The 22,293-nt window shown below is 42.6% G+C and overlaps 2 protein-coding genes across 6 annotated transcripts in view; both read left to right on the top strand.

The window, feature by feature from the left end:
• The window catches only part of LOC130105977 (uncharacterized protein DDB_G0271670-like), a 174,826-nt gene that overhangs the window by 16,898 nt on the left and 135,635 nt on the right, over positions 1-22,293 (top strand). Inside the window, exon 1 of one of the 3 annotated variants that reach the window (XM_056272173.1) lies at positions 17,940-18,026. The exons of 1 other annotated variant lie outside the window; for it this stretch is intronic. The gene's annotated coding sequence lies outside the window, so the exon portion shown is untranslated. Of the gene's footprint in view, positions 1-17,939; positions 18,027-22,293 lie in introns of those variants that run through there. One more of the 3 variants, XM_056272174.1, reaches the window with a different exon arrangement.
• Positions 1-22,293, top strand: part of LOC130105983 (uncharacterized) — a 257,444-nt gene that overhangs the window by 189,098 nt on the left and 46,053 nt on the right. The window contains exon 5 of one of the 3 annotated variants that reach the window (XM_056272185.1): positions 151-285. The exons of the other annotated variants lie outside the window; for them this stretch is intronic. Coding sequence (XP_056128160.1) covers positions 151-260 — 110 coding nt within the window. The 3' untranslated portion in view covers positions 261-285. Of the gene's footprint in view, positions 1-150; positions 286-22,293 lie in introns of those variants that run through there. 3 annotated transcript variants of the gene reach the window in all.

Genomic DNA, 22,293 nt, shown 5'->3' with positions numbered 1-22,293 from the left:
CTTTTCAGATCAAGCAGATACAACAACACCAGACACAAACTCTCATCATTCAGTTACAAACACACAAGGTACATAATCACAGTCTATAGTCTATAATTGTCCTGAATCTGCCCTGTCCGTCTCTGACTCTGAGCTCGATCTCTTCTTCAGTCATAGGGATTTCTGTCGCTGCAGTCGCTGTTCTCCTTCTTGCTCTTCTCTGGATGATCTGCAGAAAAAGAGCTGGTGAGTTTTCACATTTACTCCTTTATAACAATTAAAAACAGTTCAGATGAGCAAACAAACACATCATGTTCAGACTGTAAGAATCACAGAAACATGTGGATTATATGAAATTCTCAAACAGAAGTTTATTCCAGCTGAGAAATCCTGTAATGTCAATCTCAACGAGATATCAAGTCAACAATCATTTTCATTATTCATTTTAATGCTTCAACAAAATCTGATTGTCCATAAATACTCATATTCGAGGCACTTGTTTTCAGATGATAAAAGAGGGACTGGCGACGCTGCGGTGAGTTCAGTAATGCAGTGATTTAGATTTGATTAATGTCTTTAAAGCTCAATAAAGTGTCATTCATGCAGTTTAACTGTTTGTTCTGAAGGTCAAAGATGAGAATGAACATAAAGGGACGTATGAGACGATCAACATGTCCACTCCTCCTGCAAGAGCCGATGTGAGTCACTAAATCATCCAACATTACGCTCACTGTCTGTTCAATAATGTGATTTAAAAGCTTTTGTGTTATTCTACATATTATAGTCAGAGATGTGTGTGTTCTGTGTGTTAAACTTGACTCTCTGTACGTTTGCATTGATGTTTAGGAGCAGACAGATGATGTGACTTATTCTGAGGTCACTTCTTTCAATACAAAGCCAGTAAAAGCGCTCAATGTGAGTAGATACCAGCACATTCCCTTGTTCTTCATCACTGTCCATCATCACTGACTCTCAGATAAATGAAGCTCATGCTCTAATAATGGTAATAATAATCGCTGTGGTTCAAACATTGATGGACAGAATCTGTGCTGTTCTTTCAGGATCATGATGATACAGTGACTTATGCTGCCATCAGAGGAAGAGAAGAACCGCAGGATGAACTTTACGCCTCTGTGAACGAGAACAAGACCTTCACAAATACACATTAATGATACAGATCATGAGCTCATCCCAGATAGCAACATTGTTTCAGCACAGATCTGGCCCACATGCTGCGTGGAAGGACGGCCCTAGGGCGGACCGCTCCTGTTTGCCAGATCTGGGCCACAAGCAGGCCATAGCAATGCCACATGTCAGCCAGAGCAAAGAAATAAACCAGAACTGGACCTTGACCCACACAAGTGCCAGATGTGGGCCGGATCTGGGCCGAAACAATGTTGCTATCTGGGATCGTATCAGGAAATGTGGTGTTTGGAGGAATTGTATACTTGTGTGTGAACGAGCAGATATTTGTTGAATGTCCTGTGAATATGAATGAGATTTATTGTGAATCATCATCTGGTCTGTCGTCAGCCAGAGCACAGAATCTCATCTATATCATCACAGCTACAGTAAAGATAGAGATTATCCGCTGGATTTCTGTCTGAAAACCTTCATCTTCATGCAGAAGCTCATGCTGAAATGATCCTCTTGCTTCAGCTTGTATATCAGCTGTTTCTTCTACAGAGAGACGTCCGTCTGAGAATTACATCAGTGTCTGCTTGCATTATATTGTCATCAAATATTCAGAAGTTTTACTTTGCAGTGTCTATATGTTACGAAATGTCAGTTATTTCTTTCTTTTTTTTCACATGTGACAATAAAGAGCACGAAAAATCATGATTTAAAAGTTGTCGTCTCTTCCATTCCTGTAAAAACAGACGTAACTAAACTTGCTCTTGTTAGCTGGAAAGTTTCATAGTTAGAATTCACGATTTAAATTAATTCTTCTATGAAGGTAAAAGAGTAGCAAAATTCGAGAGCTTGTAGATTAGAATTTGAGAACAAATATTCATGTTTGTAAGCGGAAATTTACCCTCATAGTTCTGACGTAAAGTTAATGTTTCGATTCAAACAGACAATAAACTAGTCAGACTTTACCAACTAAGTCCAAACGTCGAGCGAGGTGAGATGACCATTACACTGACCTCGTACCTTATGCACACGATGATGCTGAAACGATGGAATCTCGTTTACACTGCAGGTTTTGATGCCCAAAATTGATTTGTTGCCTATATCCAATTTTTTTCCGTCAAAGATACTAGAAAAGGCAGTATCTTCACAACTATGTTCCTTTTTAGAAAGAATTTTCAGTCCGGATTTAGACCGTACCATAGTACTGAGACATCTCTCATCACAAATGATTTGCTCTTATCCGATCGTGGTTGTATCTCTCTATTAGTGTTACGCTGCATTTGACACGATTGACCACAACCTTCTTTTAAATAGACTCGAAAATTATGTTGGCATTAGTGGAATTGCACTAGCATGGTTTAAATCATACTTAACTGACCGTTATCAGTTTGTAGCAGTAAATGAAGAGATGTCTTATCGATCACAAGTTCAGTATGGCGTACCACAAGGCTCAGTACTAGGACCGTTGCTGTTCACTCTGTACATGCTACCATTAGGAGATATCATTAGGAAACATGGAGTTAGCTTTCACTGTTATGCCGATGATACTCAGCTCTAAATATAGAGCTGAGTATCATCGGCATAACAGTGAAAGCTAACTCCATGTTTCCTAATGATATCTCCTAATGGTAGCATGCACGGTTAATTTTGTGGATTGGTAAGTTTCGTCAGGGTGTGAAGAAATATCTTCACACCCTGACGAAACTTACCAATCCACAAAATTAACCGTATGCATAGCTGATATACAAAACTAAATGACTAGTAATTTCCTACTACTAAATTCTGAAAAAACTGAGATTCTAATTATTGGACAAAAAACTCGAGTCCTCGTCGTCGGTTAGGAACCTGGGTGTGCTCTTTGATACCAATCTTTCATTTGAAAGTCACATGTCTAGTATCTGTAAAACTGCATCTTAAAAATATATCTAAATTACGTCATATGCTCTCACTGACAAATGCGCAACAATTAGTTCATGCGTTCATGAGCTCAAGGCTAGATTATTGTAATGCTCTACTGGGTGGTTGCCCTGCACGCTTAATAAACAAACTACAGCTGGTCCAAAACGCAGCCGCTAGAGTTCTTACCAGAACCAGGAAATATGACCATATTAGCCCGGTTCTGTAAACACTGCATTGGCTCCCTATTAAACATCATATAAATTTTAAAATATTGCTGATTACTTACAAAGCACTAAATGGTTTAGCTCCGCAGTACTTGAGCGAGCTCTTAACGCATTATAGTCCTTCACGTCTATTGCGATCTCAAAACTCTGGCCAGTTGATAATACCTAGAATATCTAAATCGACTGCTGGCGGGAGATCCTTTTCCTATTTAGCACCAAAACTTTGGAACAGTCTTCCTAACATTGTCCGGGAAGCAGACACTGAACACTTCCTCAAATCTGCTTTATCAGCGTTTAACCTATTCTGAGAACAGAGCTATTCTCTGAATGTGTTCAAATGCATCTGCAAAATCTCCATCATCTGGAAATCACACTGAATGCTACACTTGAAGTCCATTTCAGAGTCTTATATCTGAGCTTTCTCTATTCTCCCGAGTAACTCTCTCAGTTAAATCATCTAAAAGACAACATTTGATGTTTTGCATATGTGATAGTCCTATTTCTCTTTATTTTGCAGATTTTAAACACAAACATTTTACATTAAACATTTCCTTTATCGCATTTACAGTCAATGAAGAACTCATGATGGTGTTCCAGCATCTACCAGCAGAGGGTTGATGAGATTATTCAGTCGATTCCTGACCCAATCCCAGATGAAAACAGTGAGGATCAGGCACTCTTTTAGAAAGACAAGTTTCGGGCTATGCTTTTGGACTCTGCTCATGCTCATGCTCTGCTCTGCTCATATATATCATAAACGGGTAAGAGCTTAAATATATTACCTGTCAATGGGTGTTTGAGTCTACTCTCCCTATAAAAGCGAGGCCAGACTCACAATCAGGACTTGTTGACTGCAACTGCGGCGCCTCAAGCAAACCTTTGTGTACTGTGGATACGGTTTGGAGAGTTTTCCCCTTTATTTTGTATTTATTTATTTTTGGTACTTTTTAGGTTTTTGTGTGCACCTGGATATATACTTCACTGTGGACTGTCTCTCTTATTGGCACTGTAAATAAATTACACCTTGCACGAGAGTGCTCTGCGAGTAAGCATCACTTGTTTTCATCCTCATGGACCCCAGTTACCGTTTTTCCAGTGGCACTCGCTTCATCACAGTCGGCAAGCACAGACCCATCCTCGACCCATCTTCAGTGTTCTGGCTGAATGAAGGAGGTTCTTGTTTAAGATTTTACGGTGCATCGGCCCCTCAATAAAGTCGTCCTGTACCTTTACCAGAAAAACCGCCCAAAAGCATGATGTTTCCACCGCCGTGCTTGACTGTAGGGATGGTGTTCTTGGGGTCATAGTCAGCATTTCTCTCCCTCCAAACACGGCGAGTTGAGTTGATGCCAAAGAATTAAAAATGTTGGTCTCACCTGTCCACAGCACTTTCTCCCAAGCCTTCTTTGAATCATTAGATGTTGATTGGCAAACTTCAGATGGGCTTGAACATGTGCCTTCTTGAGCGGGGGACCTTGCGGGGGCTGAAGGATTTCAATCCATCGCGGCGTAGTGTGTTACCAATGGTTTGCTTGGTGACTGTGGTCCCAAATTTGCCCATTGGCCTCTGTCCATCATGGCCTCCTAATCATCTACATATACTGATTGGCTTCATCACTGTCTCCTCTCCACCAGTAAGCTGGTGTGTGTGTGTGTGGTGTGTGTGTGTGTGTGTGGTGTGTCGCATCATCCAGGTGGAGCTGCACATTAGTGGTGGTTGAGGAGATTCCCCCTTCCATGTAAAGCACTTTGAGTTAGGGGTCGACCGATTATCGGCGCCGATATTAAGCATTTTTATGGTTATCGGTATCGGTCATTTTCAAAACCGATTTGCCGATAAAATAATTTTATTTTGAAATGCGCTATATTTGGCTCTAACGCAGCCACATCTGTCGAACTCACCGCTCTGTAGACTAGACTAATGTCCCCGCCCATCTGAGTTGTTGGAAGTCAGAGTCCGGCGGATCAACGCGGAAAGCTGAAGGCACTGAAAGTTTTGCACTCTCACACCGAAAGCTCTTGCAGACTGGAGCTGCTTCACTGATCATCAGTTGTCTCTCAAAGTTGAGGCAGCAGCAGACTTTGCTGAAGAAGCAATACATTACTGCACTGAAGTTGCAAAATACCTCAATATAATAGAGCCCTGTGATTTCCGCGATGCAGAAAATAGACTAAATCCAGTCAAAAAAACAGAATTTACTGTATAAAGCAGAATATCACGAAATGTGTCAACTTCACAATCGGTCGACCCCTTTATTATTATTATTAACTGCCTTGAGATCATTAACAAGCTCCTCCCGTGTAGTTCTGGGATGATCCCTGACCTTTCTCATGACTATCCTCATGAGGCCATGGAGCTACAGACGGAGGGCGATTGATTTTTCACTTTGTATTCCTTCTCCTTCTCTCCAAGCGTCTTGCTGATGGTCTTGTAGCCCATTCCAGCCTTGTGTAGGCCTACAATCTGCTCCCCGACCTGTGGTCTTGCCCATGCTGGTGGAGAGGTTGGAATGGAAGACACAGATTCTGTGGAGAAGTGTCCACTGACATTAGGAGCACTTTCTTGAAGTGACGGGGCTAATCTGTGTCCCACATGACCAATCTGTGGGAGGCAGAATTCTTGCTGGTTGGTTGGGGATCAAATATTTATTTCACTCGATAAAACCTTTATATAATGTGATTTTCTGGATTTTTTGGTTGTTATTCTGTCTCTACCAGTTCAAATAAACCTCCCATAAAAATGATAGACCCTTCATTTCTTTGTAAGTAGGCAAACTTACAAAATTAGCTGGAGATCAAATAATTTTTTCCTCCACTGTACGAGAGTCTAAAATTGGCCTGTCAGTCTGACAGACGTGGTGTAATTGGTGCTTCTATGGAAGTAAAATAATGACAAATGTTTTTGAAACAAAAAAGCTTGTTGAATTGCATTAAAAAAATATGCATTGCATTAACCCTGCTTGCATTTTAATGCATTGTATTTTTAGGGCTTGCATTTTTTTGGGCTCAAATTCAACATGGTTGTATATTTAAGCTGTGAATATTTCAATTAAAAACATTTCACACACGTTTTCATTATAAAAAATTAAATAACCCATATTCACCGTTCAGATTTCACTTCCAAAATGTTCATACTGTTTAAAAATACAACCTATAATATTTGACAGACAATTTTTGGTCCATTTTATTTCGCTTTAAAAATTTTTTTTTTTCTTTTTGACAAATTCAGTGGTTCAAATTCGACAGAAACTTCAACATTTGACATCGGGGAATGGCAGGAACATCAGTAGATTGATAATCTCCATATCTGTTATTCATCCTCACCAGCAGGAGGAGCAAGCGGCTGTTCACCAAGAAAACTCTCGAGCAACGGGTGAGAGAGTCATTCATTCATTCATAAAAACAGATTCACAGAAATGAAGTATTTGTGATGATGATCAGTGCCAGTATATGGAAAAGCTGATAAAGACACAAAAGCTGTGTTTACATTGAAGTCTTCACGGTTACTTTTGTACATGTAAGTTTTGCACAGCTTTCTCTATCGTGAGTGAGATCATGTTATTCCCCGATGCTGATGTACAGATCAAACGTTAAATCTGAGGTAGTAGCAGTGGTGTAGTCTACGTGATACGCAGGTATACGCCGTATACCCACTAGAAAATGTCAAGGATTTCCGTATGCCCACTAGAGCTGGGTTTCGATTCAAATTTCAAGAATCGATTCGATTCCGATTCTCAAGATCTTGAATCGATTAGCATTATTCGATTCGATCCGATCCGATCTGATCCGATTTTCGAGATTTAGATATGAGGTTTTTTTGTTTTTTCCAGCTGTTACCTGAATTACAGGACTGTAGTTATGCAACATATTGATACTATTAGGCTATTATAGACATTTAACTGCTTGTTTTGAACTTCATGCATGTGTATTGAATGTTAAACAAGTTCATAATGATAACAAACAAGACTGTTTATCGTGGTGATGTGTAGCCTACAGAGGCTTCGCACAGACAGTGAATGAGAGAGATCGGCAGAGCGCGTGCGATTACCTGCGTCTGTCTTTGAAGTCATATGTATTCGTGAAAAAGGTTGCCGTGTCAAAGGAAAGCGAAATATTTGTCATATCATCCTTTTAACGTTCACGTCACGGGTATTTACCATAAATGCGCGTCAGGAGCAGCGCTGGTCAGCATTCCACAGCGCGAGGAAGCCGCGGGGAAATAAAATCAGCGAGTCACGCATTGAATCAATGCCATATTGGTCTCTAATAAGTGAAGCATCAGCTTCAGCGTTACCCATGCGACGCATTGCTGCTCAGCTGAGCCTTGAAAAGTGGAACTCAAAGTTTAAAATAATTAACACCTTGTTTCATTACATCTCTTTCAATGAATCAGCTTTTTTGAACGTGTTCGTTGAATGAACGAATGACTCACTCAAAGCCTGTTGTTGTAACAGTGTGCGCGCTGAGTGAAAGCCTTTCAATGCGCATACAGGGATCTCCCAGTCGCGGCAAGTTAAAGTTCCTATTATTAAATCGATCCTCTTGAGTTACGGATCGATCTTTAGAAATTAATATGAAAATCGATTCAGAATTGGTGAATCGATTTTTTCAACACAGCCCTAATGCCCACTAGGAAATGTCAAAGATCTCCGTATACCCTCTTTAAAAAGCGTGAGGATTCGTAACAACATCGTTTTGTGAAAGAACTTTCATTCATAAATTCACCCCCGCCGCCCGCCCGCCGTGACGTCTGTGTTTGCGCAGCGACACAGATCGAATCGCGGAATCCAGCAACAAAATAATGTAACTTAGCTGTAAAGCGTAACGTCGCGCAATTTGGCCATTTTTGAATGAACAAATCAAAAGTAATGATACAATGAATCAAATCTCGATATGTATTAAGTGTCTATGAATATTAAAGCATGTTCTGCGTGTTTCTGTGAATGAGCGCTCAATATGTGCTCTACTACACACTGAAGCGCGCGTGACACGTGAAGCCTTGTTTATACTCGACGCGTCTGCAAGAGCGCGAAGGTGCGCACGGCAAAATTACGTAATTGCGGTGTGGGCGGTCGTGCGCGTTGGGTGTGCAAGACCCCATTTCGCCTGGCGGTGTGCACGGCACTTTTTGTAACATCGCGCGCGGCGCCGCATCCGAAGATGAACGACTTCGAGCCGAATCTGGCCGAACTGGTACGTCTGTACCAGCATGTTTATGATCCTTCTATACACAGAGACATTTGCATTGATGGGCGACCATAAAAGCCTCTCATTTTGTGACATTTACATTTACATTTATTCATTTAGCAGACGCTTTTATCCAAAGCGACTTACAAATGAGAACAATAGAAGCAGTTAAACTAACAGTAGGACAACAATACGTAAGTGCTATAACCCCTCTCAGTTTAATTTTAGTGCAGTTTTTTTTTTTTTTTTTTTTTTTTTATAGAATAGAAGAGAAGAGAAAGTGTTAATTCTACTGAATCAAGTGCTGCCGAAAAAGATATGTCTTCAGCAGTTTCTTGAAAGTGGCTACTGACTCAGAAGCTCTGGTTGAGTTAGGCAGATCATTCCACCAACAGGGAACAGCCATGGTAAAGGTCCGAGAAAGAGATTTTGTGCCTCTTTGAGATGGTACCACAAGACGACATTCGCTAGCAGAGCGCAGGTTTCTGGGTGGCACATAAGTCTGAAGTAATGAGTTTAGGTAAGAGGGAGCAGTGCCAGTGGTTGTTCTGTAGGCAAACGTCAGTGCCTTGAATTTAATGCGAGCGGCAACTGGCAACCAGTGCAATTGTGTGAGGAGAGGAGTGACGTGTGCTCTCTTCGGCTCATTGAAGACTACTCTGGCTGCAGCATTCTGGATCAGTTGTAGAGGTTTGACAGAGCAAGCTGGAAGACCAGCTAGGAGAGCATTACAATAGTCCAGTCTGGATAAAACAAGTGCTTGGACAAGGAGTTGTGTGGCATGCTCTGTAAGGAAGGGCCTGATCCTCCTAATGTTGTGCAAAGCAAATCTGCAGGACCGGGCAGTTCTAGCAATGTGGTCTGTGAATTTCAACTGATCATCGATTACAACCCCAAGGTTCTTAGCTGACCTTGATGGAGTTATGGATGACGAGCCTAGCTGAATGGAGAAGTTGTGATGAAGTGTTGGGTTGGCCGGGACCACAAGTAGCTCTGTCTTAGTAAGGTTTAGTTGAAGGTGGTGGTCCTTCATCCAGCCAGAGATGTCTGTCAGGCAGGCTGAGATACGAGCAGCTACCGTCGGATCGTCAGGCTGGAATGAGAGGTAGAGTTGCGTGTCATCAGCGTAGCAATGATAGGAAAAGCCATGTTTCTGAATCACAGATCCTAGTGATGTCATGTAGATGGAGAAGAGGAGTGGTCCAAGCACTGAGCCCTGAGGCACCCCAGTAGCTAGATGTTGGGTCTTAGATGCCACACCTCTCCACGACACCCTAAAGGACCTACCTGAGAGGTAAGACTCGAACCATTGGAGTGCAGTTCCCGAGATGCCCTTCATCTTTAGGATTGACAGGAGGATCTGGTGGTTAACTGTGTCAAAAGCAGCAGACAGATCCAGCAGGATGAGGACTGAGGATTTGGAAGCTGCTCTTGCCAGTCTCAGAGCTTCAATTACTGAGAGCAGGGCAGTCTCAGTTGAGTGTCCACTTTTGAAACCAGACTGATTGTCGTCCAAGAGGTTGTTCTGTGTAAGAAAGGAGGAGATCTGGTTGAAAACAACTCGTTCAAGTGTTTTCGCGACAAATGGAAGAAGAGATACCGGTCTGTAACTTGTTAGATGTGCTGGATTTAGATTGGGTTTCTTAAGCAGTGGGCAGTGTGAATAGGAACACATTTGCGTTTGCACTTGTCTAAAGTGCTTACATTTATAAAATAAGCCTACAATAGCAGAAGTAAGCCCTGCTGATGAAATTAAGGTTTAAACACTCGTCAATAAGGCTTCAGTTGTTTAACGAGTTTGTACAAGAAAGTACAATACACCTACTGCATTTATTACTCTTTTAATATGAATCAGCTATTAATAAACTACAAATAAACGGCAAACTACTTCTTCACTGCTGATTCCTGGTGGTTTAGAGGAGAATTACTCCGAGTCGCCCCCTGTCGTTTCACAGAATAGCACAACGGCGAGCGCGTCAAGTATAAAGCCCCGTTCACACTACAAGCGACTTTGTCGCTGCATGTCGCCAGTGGCTGGCGATGAGGTCGCTAGTGGGAGTTCCCACTACTGGTTGCCTTTATGAATGACATCCAATGATGTGGAGAAGGATCATACGCGCTCCGCTCCTATTGGTTGTCGCTCCCGAAAGTCGCTCCTCATTTGCATAAAGTTAAACAGATCTCAACTTTGTCACGTCGCCAGACACGCCCCATCCGGTCGCCAACGGTCGCTGTCGCGCGTGTCGCCGGAAATCGCCAGCTCCCCATTGAAATGAATGGTATCGCGTCGCTTGGTCGCGTGTAGTGTGAACGGGGCTTAAGGCGTGAGCGTGGCGTTTCTGTTGCGTGTCAGCTGCGTGGCGGCTGCGTCGCGTTTTCTGTGTCTTTGCACACCAGAAGCGTTTCTGACGCGGCGCTGCGTGGCGTACACGAATACATATTCGCTATGTGACATAGAGGGAGGGCGCCGACAGACCAGTCTACATTTGGATTACTGTTGCTCTTGCCTTTACGACAACAATTTCAACTTTTATCACGCATCTTCCAAAATCCGAAAAATAGGGAAACATGCGGCTGTCTGTTTATTTCAATAACATTTACAAATTTTGTGTAGCTTTAAAGAGCCTATATTTAGCCTACCTGATGTTGGACCGTCACTCAGAAGACACACTACGATGTTTTTGTAGCCTATCCTAACTTTATATGCTCCTGAGGCCCAGAAAGTTTTTTTCAAATAATTTTTTTGATTTTTTTTTCATGTAATCACATTGTTAAGAGCATTAGGCCGTGTGTCCACCAAAGCGTTTTTAGCCAGCTGAGAACGCTAGACGCTCTGCTGAAAACGCCCAGCTGTGGGCGCTTGAGAACGTTTTGGCAGCGCAGCCTTTTTTCCGTTGAAACGCTTCGTTGCTATGATACAGAATATCTGAATAGAATATTCCGATTACCGGGCGTTATTTATAGAAATGTATCTAAAAAAAAAAATTGCTTTGACGGTTTGCAAGCTAACGTTACGCTAACGTAGATCCCGGCCCCCACCGATCAGCTGTCTGACTGCTTACCTGATAGACCGATCGCCGATGAAATGTTCCTCCAAGCATTGTTTTTTTAATTCACATTGTGGTAATCCGGGGATGTCATCTGGTATAAACACGTATGTTCGGAGACCAGCAATATAAATTTTTCATCCATTTTTCAGCTCTGCTGGTTGATGTCCTTGTACACAAAGCATGTTGAATGACAGTTGGTCGGTGTGATATTAGTCCCGCCCCTCCTCCACTGTGATTGGACGGTTGGTGAAAAGTGACAGTGATGAGCGCTGCGTTTTATCCAAAAGTTGAACATTTTTCAACTCTCGGCGACCAGTAAAAACGCCGGGCGCTCAGCGCTTCAGCGTGTAAAAAACGCCGAACGCTCAGCGCTTGAGCGTTAGATACACGCTCAGCGCCTCGTTGCGCTCATGGCGTTTAAAAAACGCGGCGCTCCCATTGAAAACAATTGAAAAGGTACGCCAGGCGCGAGTAAAAACGCTTTGGTGGACACACGGCCTTAGAAACAAATGAAAATATATATAGGCTATATTTTATTCATATGCTATGACCTCTGTAGTGGACACCAGGACTCGACTGTTTAAAAAATAAAATGACATGAAATTATATAGGCAAAAATAATGGGATTAAAAAAAAAAAAACATTTATATCTGAATTTGTCAAAACCTAGATTTTCAAACATCAAAATGTAATTTAATAATATGTATTCGTGTACAAAATGACATATAAACATCTTTTCCTATACTATTTTGCCTGCAAACGCTTCCAACACCTTGCGTGTCGCGTGAAAAATAGGCGTCGGTTCTATTTCTAGCATGCACGCGTTTTCCGCGCGTGTCACGCAGGCAGTGTGCAAGCTCTAACCTGTTAACGTTAACATGGGAGCCGAAATAAAAACGGACACGCCACGCAGCCGTGTCTCCGGCCTAAACGCCTCGTCCGTTTGGAGAGGTGCGCGCGCAGTCAGCGGAGACTTGCGCTCGTGCGGACGCGTCGAGTATAAACAAGGCTTGACGCGTTGTGTTTTCAGCGTCTATGATGAGGACATGCACACATTTGAACTTCATCGCAGAGCTTTTATGAGAGTCACATCACAAGAATTTTACCATTTCATTTGATAAAACTATCGTCATTCATTCGTATCATATACACACACTCACAAACTAGTCTTCATGACAACCTGTCAAAATCAAAGTTTTGTATAATTTGATAAAAATATAACAGAAATATATTACTATTGCACAGTAGAGTATACTTCAAGTAGGCCTAATAATAATAATAGTTTATTATAACACACAGAAGCTCAAATGTCTTTAATTTACAACCCACCAAAATAAAAGTTTGTAGAGAGAAATAAAGTAACTCGAGGGAATTATGAAAGAAATTGCATAGTAAGATGTACTTTTTAAAATAATAATAATCAAATCTATTAAAACATAATTTTAAAGGAATATCACACACGTTTTTAAAAAGTACATTTTTATTTGTGCTTATAATGTTTAAGTCTTTTAATTGTCAGCTGATAAAACCTGTGCTTGGTATATCACAGTATACTACAAAAAACTAGACTACACCACTGGGTAGTAGACATATATTTCTCTCGTTGTTTACTTTAGGCTCACGACCCTTGACATTTTAAGGTACCCTTATTGTAACACTTTTGAGTGTGATCTGAAAAACACTCACAGGAGAGTTAATTTTACACTGGAGTTTGTGCTGTGTATATATAGATGAAGTGTGATCTTGACGCATTTGTCAATGCAACTCTTCTGGAACTTGTGGTTTCACAAGCACAAACTTAGTAGCCTAATAAAAGCTTCATGGTGCACAGACAATAATAATAATAGATTTTATTTGTAATGCACCTTACATTTAGGGCAAATCTCAAAGTGCTACAGATCATAAAAGCATGGTAAAAAAAACAATAATCAATTTGAAATACAAATAGACATGGAAGTTAAAAGTCATAAGTTCTCCTAAAAAGAAATGTTTTTATTTCAGCGGCGGAATCTGTGCAGAACACATCCAAATCCACAATGTTTACTAGTGAGCAGCGACACTAGTATAACTCACTGAAATTCCATACTGTTCGGTAAACGTTATACTATAGGCTATACCGTAACCAACTGTTGCACTGTAGAGAATTTTTTAGAGAAGCGGCCAGAGGAGGAGCTATAACTATATATATAATGAAGAGGAGGAGCTGTAGCTATATAGACCATGCAAGTGAAATGGAGTGAAGCGTTGATGCAGCTTGGCCGGCGGCGGCGTATGCGCGACCGGCGAGAGCTGACGTAGACCGGCAAGGCTTCGAGGGATGAGAAGCTTTAGCTTTCCATCCAGCGTTGGAGGGTGGACACAGATGATTGGCCACAGCCTCCTCGAGGGGCGGAGTCCCCTCATAGCCTCTTTCTTTCGCGCCGTCCACAGAGGAGAGCGACAAAGAAAAAGAAGGCTTCAGGCGAGCGGAGTGCGGGGCTTTCCACGACTTCGTGAGTTCGTCGTGAACTTCCGGGAAGAAGGGGGAGGGCCTTTGTCGAGGGGCCTGTCGGCGCCCCTGCAGGAACCACTCGTCCAGTCGGCTGCGGGCGGGTTCTTCCGGGGAAGACCAATCGAGCCCGAGGTCTTCCACGGCCTTAGACAGGATGCGGACGATCTCCGAGTCCATGCTGGAGCCCGCGCTCGTGCCCGCTAATGTCGATGGCGCGGGGTCGAAGGACGAACCCGGCCAGTCGTCGGATGCAGCATCACCGGAAAAACTGTCATCCTTGTCATCGTCATCCCCTGACGCGCCAAACGAGACGAGCCCCATCGCTCCGCTGGAGGGGTGCTGGTCCGCCTGTGTGAACTGGACTGGCGGCGGGGAGTCTTCGGGTGGTGGTGAAGCACGTGGGGATTGGCCTGGCGTGACATCACTGCAAACCGCGTGCTCCGGCGGCCTCTGTGAGCGGCGCTTTTTCTTGCGCGGCTCGACCAGAGGAGATGGCAGCACGGAGGAGGTGGGCTCTTTCGCAGGGGAAAACGGCGAAGCGAGCGCGCAGCTCGGTGAGGCCCAGGGCGTCACACTCGGGACATCCGCCTCGAGTAAGGGCAGCCTCTGCGTGGTCCGGTCCCAAGCAGCGGGCACAGATGATGTGACGATTCCCGTCCTGAAGAGGGCCTCGACACGAGGCGCAGGAAGGCATTTGAAACAACGCCTTGTTAATTTGCTCTTTTAGAAAGTGTCGCGGGGGCGAACACTGAAAGCTTTGAAAAAGGATATAAGATGATGCGCGCCGGATGGCTTAGCAGAAGGCGATCGAAGGCGGCTGAAGGCGCCGGCGTCCTCGAAGCAGTCCTGCTGTAGGCTTGTCGACGGCGGCGGCGAAAAGACTCCAAGAAATCCGGAGGATCCAGCGAAGAGAAGGTTCTTTGCTGAAGGAGATTAAATCTAAAGAACTCAGACGACGGGGCGCCCAATATATAGCCCTTGGCCACGCCCATCTTGGCGGGCTCTGACGCGCTTGGGCGCCAAGCACGCTCATTGGAAGCGGGTTCAGAGTCGCCCCGTCATAGGTTCGTGCAGTTGCCGCAGCACAGCCAATGACCGAGCTGCCTCGCTCATTGCTGTATGCTGTGCAGCTGCAATGCGTTTTACATAAAGACTTCAATATTTCTCGAGAAAAGGAGTTTTCCCATAGCGTAAGCTATTACGCAATAGGAGGAACCTCTCGAAAGGAAAATTCCTGTCTCAAAATATTAGCATATCATGAAAAGGGTCTCTAAACAAGCTATTAACCTAATCATCTGAATCAACTAATTAAAGGGGCATTATGCAGAAATCCCGTTTTTGTCAAACAGCGACCCCTAGAGTTACTGTGGTGTACTTGAATTTAATGTTACTGTCGTAAATACCACTCACTCAGAGCTTGACATGGCCTGTTACATAGTATACAATAGTACATTATGTTTAATTTGTCGTTTAATGAGATATAATATATGTTGTTAGTGGTGAGAATTTTCACGTGATTAAATACATAGATCCGACAATTTTAATGGTCCAGAGGCAGAACTTTTGCCAAGTGTGTCAGAGGTTCTGGGTTCTAATCAGTACTAGTAGTATAGTTTATTTTCCTCATCAAAACAGATTGTTTATTAGTGGTTGTATTTCAAGCAGGGACATGTTTTTTGTGCATTAGATTTTGTGATTTCACCATAACAAAATATAGAGAGTCTCTCAGTCCCCGCAACGGATTCAGGCGCGCGTCACAACAGAACACTGTAACTTATCTGCACCACTGATCGCAGAGGCAACGAGCACTTTGGTCACTTGATTTCAAAAATAACACATTTCAGATCGCCTCTTATTTAACAAACGAACTAAATGAATGCTCTACTAGAGTTACCTGGAGATGTTTTATTTGTTTGTAATGGTAACGTTACATCCGTGCCGCGAGAAGTTTCAATGGGGACATAACACACCAGAAAATTATGCCTATGCTCGTGTCCGACTCCTCGCTCGGTCAGTCTGCCGTTTCCTCTTTCTCTGTTCCTCCGACAATGCTTTCCTAGCTTTCTGCATCTTATATGCCGGCTCAGCCATGACGATAGTGTGACAAACTCCATCCATCTATACCTTGTTCCTGTGTGTATGTGTGAGTTGCCGTAAAGGAATATGTTACATCGCGAGAGCTGATATCACGCAATACTTCCTGACGCGGCCCGCCGCACCGAAGTTGCAAGTGAGATTTTTTCGCTCACCGGCACCAGGGGGGGTCGAGACGCCCACCATTCAACCCGAAAGAAGTTATATAACCATTTCAATAACTCTGAAGCTGTTCAGTTAAGCTAAAAAAGCTGCATAGTGTCCCTTTAACTCTAAACACCTGCAAAAGATTCCTGAGGCTTTTAAAAACTCCCAGCCCGTTTCATTACTCAAAACCGCAATCATGGGTAAGACTGCCGACCTGACTGCTGTCCAGAAGGCCATCATTGACACCCTCAAGCAAGAGGGTAAGACACAGAAAGAAATTTCTGAACAAATAGGCTGTTCCCAGAGTGCTGTATCAAGGCACCTCAGTGGGAAGTCAGTGGGAAGGAAAAAGTGTGGCAAAAAACACTGCACAACGAGGTGACCGGACCCTGAGGAAGATTGTGGAGAAGGACCGATTCCAGACCTTGGGGGACCTGCGGAAGCAGTGGACTGAGTCTGGAGTAGAAACATCCAGAGCCACCGTGCACAGGCGTGTGCAGGACATGGGCTACAGGTGCCGCATTCCCCAGGTCAAGCCACTTTTGAACCAGAAACAGCGGCAGAAGCGCCTGACCTGGGCTACAGAGAAGCAGCACTGGACTGTTGCTCAGTTTTGCATGTCATTCGGAAATCAAGGTGCCAGAGTCTGGAGGAAGACTGGGGAGAAGGAAATGCCAAAATGCCTGAAGTCCAGTGTCAAGTACCCACAGTCAGTGATGGTCTCGGGTGCCATGTCAGCTGCTGGTGTTGGTGCACTGTGTTTTATCAAGGGCAGGGTCAATGCAGCTAGCTATCAGGAGATTTTGGAGCACTTCATGCTTCCATCTGCTGAAAAGCTTTATGGAGATGAAGATTTCATTTTTCAGCACGACCTGGCACCTGCTCACAGTGCCAAAACCACTGGTAAATGGTTTACTGACCATGGTATTACTGTGCTCAATTGGCCTGCCAGCTCTCCTGACCTGAACCCCATAGAGAATCTGTGGGATATTGTGAAGAGAGAGTTGAGAGACGCAAGACCCAACACTCTGGATGAGCTTAAGGCCGCTATCGAAGCATCCTGGGCCTCCATAACACCTCAGCAGTGCCACAGGCTGATTGCCTCCATGCCACGCCACATTGAAGCAGTCATTTCTGCAAAAGGATTCCCGACCAAGTATTGACTATTGAGTGCATAACTGAACATAATTATTTGAAGGTTGACTTTTTTTTTTTGTATTAAAAACACTTCTTTTATTGGTCGGATGAAATATGCAAATTTTTTTAGATTTTAGGTTTTCATGAGCTGTATGCCAAAATCATGGTAAATGGACTGCATTTATATAGCGCTTTCACAGACCCAATGGCCAACAAAGCACATTACAATTTGCCTCACATTCACCCATTCACTCACTCATTCATACACCGACGGGCGACGGCAGCCATGCAAGGCGCCATCCAGCTCGTCGGGAGCAGCTGGGGTTAGGTGTTTTGCTCATGGACACCTCGACACTTGGTCAGGTGGACCCGAGGATTGAACCACCAACCTTCCGGTTTGTAGACAACCCACATGAACCACTGAGCCACTGCCGCCCTGGCAATCAATTTAAAATCATCAGTATTAAAACAATAAAAGACCTGAAATATTTCAGTTGGTGTGCAATTAATCTAAAATATATGAAAGTTTAATTTGTATCATTACATTGGAAAATAATGAACTTTATCACAATATGCTAATTTTTTTAGAAGGACCTGTATATAATGAAGAGGAGGAGCTGATGATGTTTAGAGGAGGAGCTGTAACTATATATAATGAAGAGGAAGACGGACAGAAACAGAAATGTCTGATAAGTGTGATCTGTGTGTGCTGGGACTGATCGTTCTCTCTTCACTTCTCACAGGTAAAGAAATCTGTATTTTCTCTAAACACATTTAGTGGAGTTAGTCTGGAAAGAGTTCATTTAAACATGCTCAGTTTATTCTTGCACACATTCACGTTGTGATCTCAGAGTTGTGTATTGATACACACAGATCATACTGTATTATTCCTGATACTGGACATAGTGTCACTCAAACATCTGATGATGAAGAATGATCTTCATATTAAGAGTGTGTCAGTGATTTGAACAGCTCTCTGATAAACACTAATAGTTTATTCTGGAGAGTGTGTGTTTGCTTTAAGTGAGTGTTACGACCCTTCACGGATTTTAAAAGTCTGGGGAATTAGAAGGGGAACATTAGTCCTCCCATAAGCAATTGTTACCATTAAATACTGAGAGAGTGAATAAGACCACTGAGAAACAGCAGGAGAACAGGGGAACAAATGTATTATGTGCAATGATCCGCCAATATGTATATAAGAAAGAAGAAAAATGAAGCAACAAATTATTATTTACAATCAAAAACAAAAGAAGTTACAAAAATCCAGCAAACTTATAATATACAGGATCTGGGGAGGAAAGAGGGAAAACTGGACGGTGCCAACACAAAGAAAAGAATAAGACAAAAGGATCTTTCTCACTCGTTTCAACTAAACCTTCCTAATACAAAAGAAAAATGTAGAAAGAAAAGTCTTCATCGTCCGAGACGTCGTACACTTCCCTACTCTATCTATCAACACAGAAATGACAGCGAATGACACATGCTCCTATAAACCTAGTGTGTCTAAACTAAATACACCAGAACTAAGTGTGTCCGATGTACGTCACGTGACATAACTTCCCTCTCCTTTCCCTCTATCCAGCCAAACACAGCGTTACCGCTCTCAAATACTCAGTAATAAAGGGAATAGGACGGCAGAGAAATTTAGTTCCACATGATAATCTTAACACCCTAACAAAGCTTATAAGTAATAACCAAATAAAGTACAAATAAATGAAACCGGAACAGGTATTGTTTTTCAAGGTTATAACTCTGTACTAATAAAGCCCAACGCATCAGCCGTTGATTAGCATTATACATACGGGAAAGTAAAACAAGGGAGTTGTGATCGCTATAGACAATAGTGGGCCGGATGGAAGAGCCTAAGGAAACTTCACAGAACTGCAAGAAAAACAACAACGCCTGTAATGGCTTCCTTGCCTTCTTAAGCCACTTCCATGAGGGAAAGTATGTTTGACGCTACACCTGTTTTAACAAGACTTGAGCTTTATTGTAACAAAAAGGTGAAAACTTAAAAACAAAACTCTGTGCTCCAAAACAAGCAGTGTGATGTAATGTAGGTCAAAAAACTGTCTCCCTTCCCCTCCCCTTCTTCTTCTTCTTCTTCTTCTTTCCGTTTTATGGCCGTTCACTCCTGTGGAGTATTACCGCCACCTACTGTATACCTTGCGCACATGAGTAATGGATCTGATTAATAATAATAATAAATAAATAAATAAAAAATATATATATATATATACATACATACACACATATATACACATATACATACATATACATACATATATATATATATATATATATATATATATATATACACACATACATACATATATTAACATCCCAGAGTATCAGAGCCCGAGCTTCAGCTGACGCTGCGTGTTCAGCTCCTCCAGCTTCCACACTAAGCTCCTCAACCTCCAGGATGACCAGAGTTCCTCTTCCTCCTCAGGCTCTAGATCAGGGGTCTCAAACTCAAATTGGCTGGGGGCCACTGCTGTGAACGAAAGCTAATAGGAGGGCCATTTTACCATTCAAGCACAATCTTTTTCTGGAAATTTACTTTTCTCGTTTATTTCAGATTATGTAACTAACATATTTGTGTCATTCTTGACAAAAAATGTAAACATCAGTATATTAAACAGATATATTTAACAATATATAATATAATTTTAACAGTTAGTGCAACTCTTTTTCCCTTACTTTATATTAACTTAAATAACTTCAAAACATTGGACTGAACTAACAACCTTGCAGTGAACACAATCCCTGAAAACATTTGCACACTATCACTATTCTATTTCTTGCCAGACACCTGGCAGCGCTTCTGCTCACACAACTGAGCCACGTTTGCCCTGATGGAGGTCACAGTTGAAACCCTGAGTACAGCTTCAAGATGGGCGTCACTAAGCCTAGACCTGTACTTACATTTATTGAAGTTCATAGTTGAGAACAATTTCTCACACAGATATGTGCTTCCAAAAAGGCACATTACCCGACTGAACACTTTGGACAGCTCTGGGTAGCATGGAGGTAACTCTCTCAAAAACTGTCCAGTCTTGTCTGCTTTTCCCTGTGCCTCTCTGAATTTAGTTTTTAGCTCACTGTTGCACTGCAAGTCAATAAGCTCCATTTGCAACACACTTGGGACACTCTCCACGTCAGTTGAGAAGGGATCTGTGAACAGCTGGAAAGTGTCACGGTGTGACTTGAAGTCAGCAAAACGCTGATCAAATTCCTCCAGTAGGTTGTCAATAGCAGAAGCATATTCATCACCACTGAATCCTGTGCCCTGCTCCACAAGAGATCTGCATGTAGTGAAATGACTGAGTTTTTTTTGCAGAAATCTGAGTTTTCCACAATCGCAGCTTTGTGGAGAAAGCTTTCACACTTTCATATGCTGCTGTGATGAGCTGACCAGGACCCTGGAGCTTCAAGTTAAGGATATTTAGCTCCTGTGTTATGTCCACCAAGAATGCAAGGTCCATGACCCATTTAGGATCATCAAATTCAGGAACATCCATTCTACCATCTTCCATGAATCTCTTTACCTCTGCTCTTAAGTCAAAAAATCTCTTCAGGACATTCCCCCTGCTGAGCCAGCGCACCTCAGTAAAGTAAAGTACATCGCCATATGTTGACTCAATTTCTGCTAAAAAGGCCTGAAACTGGTGGTGCTGTAAACTTCTCGACCTGATGTAATTGACACATTTCAGGACAACAGACATGACATGTTCATATTTCAAGCATTTGCTGCACAGAGCCTGTTGGTGTATAATGCAGTGCAGAACAACTGCTGGTTCTGCATTTTCCTCTTCTAACTTTCTTTGTACCAGCGCAACCAGTCCGTTTTTTTTGCCTGTCATAGATGGGGCGCCATCAGTGGTAATGCCTACCAGTCTGTTCCACGGCAAACCAGCGCGCTCAATCGCGTCGCACAGCTGCTGAAATATATCGTTGGCTGTGGTACGGCCGTGCATTGGACACAAACCTAATAACTCCTCCGTCACTTCAAATTGTTCATTTATACCCCTGATGAAAATGGCTAGCTGCGCAATGTCTGTTTTGTCTGTGCTTTCGTCAAGCGCCACAGAGTACGCAGTGAAAACTCTAGCTTTGCCGCGCAACTGATCATAAATGTCACTGGACAACTCGCTGATCCGCTCTGCCACTGTGTTTGCCGATAGAGAGAGATTGTTGAACAAGCCCTTCTTTTCTGGACATAGAATTTCAGCGACTTTTAACATACAGTCCTTCATAAACGGCCCTTCAGTGAATGGCTTTCCTGCTTTAGCGATCAACTCACTCACCACATAACTTGCTTCAACTGCAGCATCAGCATCCTTTTTGGCTTTGTGGAAAAGGCTTTGCTGGGACGTTAGCTCTCTCTTCAACTTCATGGCTGTTTTTTCTCTCTCGTCTGCCTGGTACTTCTCATACTGTTCTCCATGTTTAGTTGAGTAATGACGCTTGAGATTATTCTCCTTTAGGACTGCAACCTTTTCTTTACATATCAGACAGGTAGCATTTCCATTAAACTCCACAAAGAAATACTGCAATGTCCATCTTTCCTGAAACTGTCTGTGTTCATCGTCCACTTTTCTTTTCGGTTTGGAATGAGACATTTTCGTTTTCGTTAGCAGCCAAACAAATAAACTCCTATGACCAAAATCAGCTCTCTTTTCAAATATGCTGGGTTTGCGCGGGTTTTTTTTTTTTTTTTTTTTTTTTTTACGCTTTCAAGTTAATTTTTTTTTTTTTTTTTTTTATAGAATCGTGTTCTTGTTTTAATTTAATTTGAAGTGGTATTTTTGAAATTGCCATGAAGCAAATAAAATAAATAAATAAAAAATGGTTTTGCGGCCGGATTATGTTATATTTTCTACATCAGTTGCGGGCCGGAGGAAGGGGGAGGGGGGGCCGTAAATGGCCCGCGGGCCGGCAGTTT

Source organism: Rhinichthys klamathensis, unplaced genomic scaffold (genome assembly GCF_029890125.1).
Source record: "Rhinichthys klamathensis goyatoka isolate OS25496 unplaced genomic scaffold, OSU_Roscu_1.1 h1tg000331l_1, whole genome shotgun sequence".
Taxonomy (NCBI): domain Eukaryota; kingdom Metazoa; phylum Chordata; class Actinopteri; order Cypriniformes; family Leuciscidae; genus Rhinichthys; species Rhinichthys klamathensis.
Note: the sequence above shows the minus strand (reverse complement) of the source record. Positions and strands in the feature narration are given on the sequence as shown.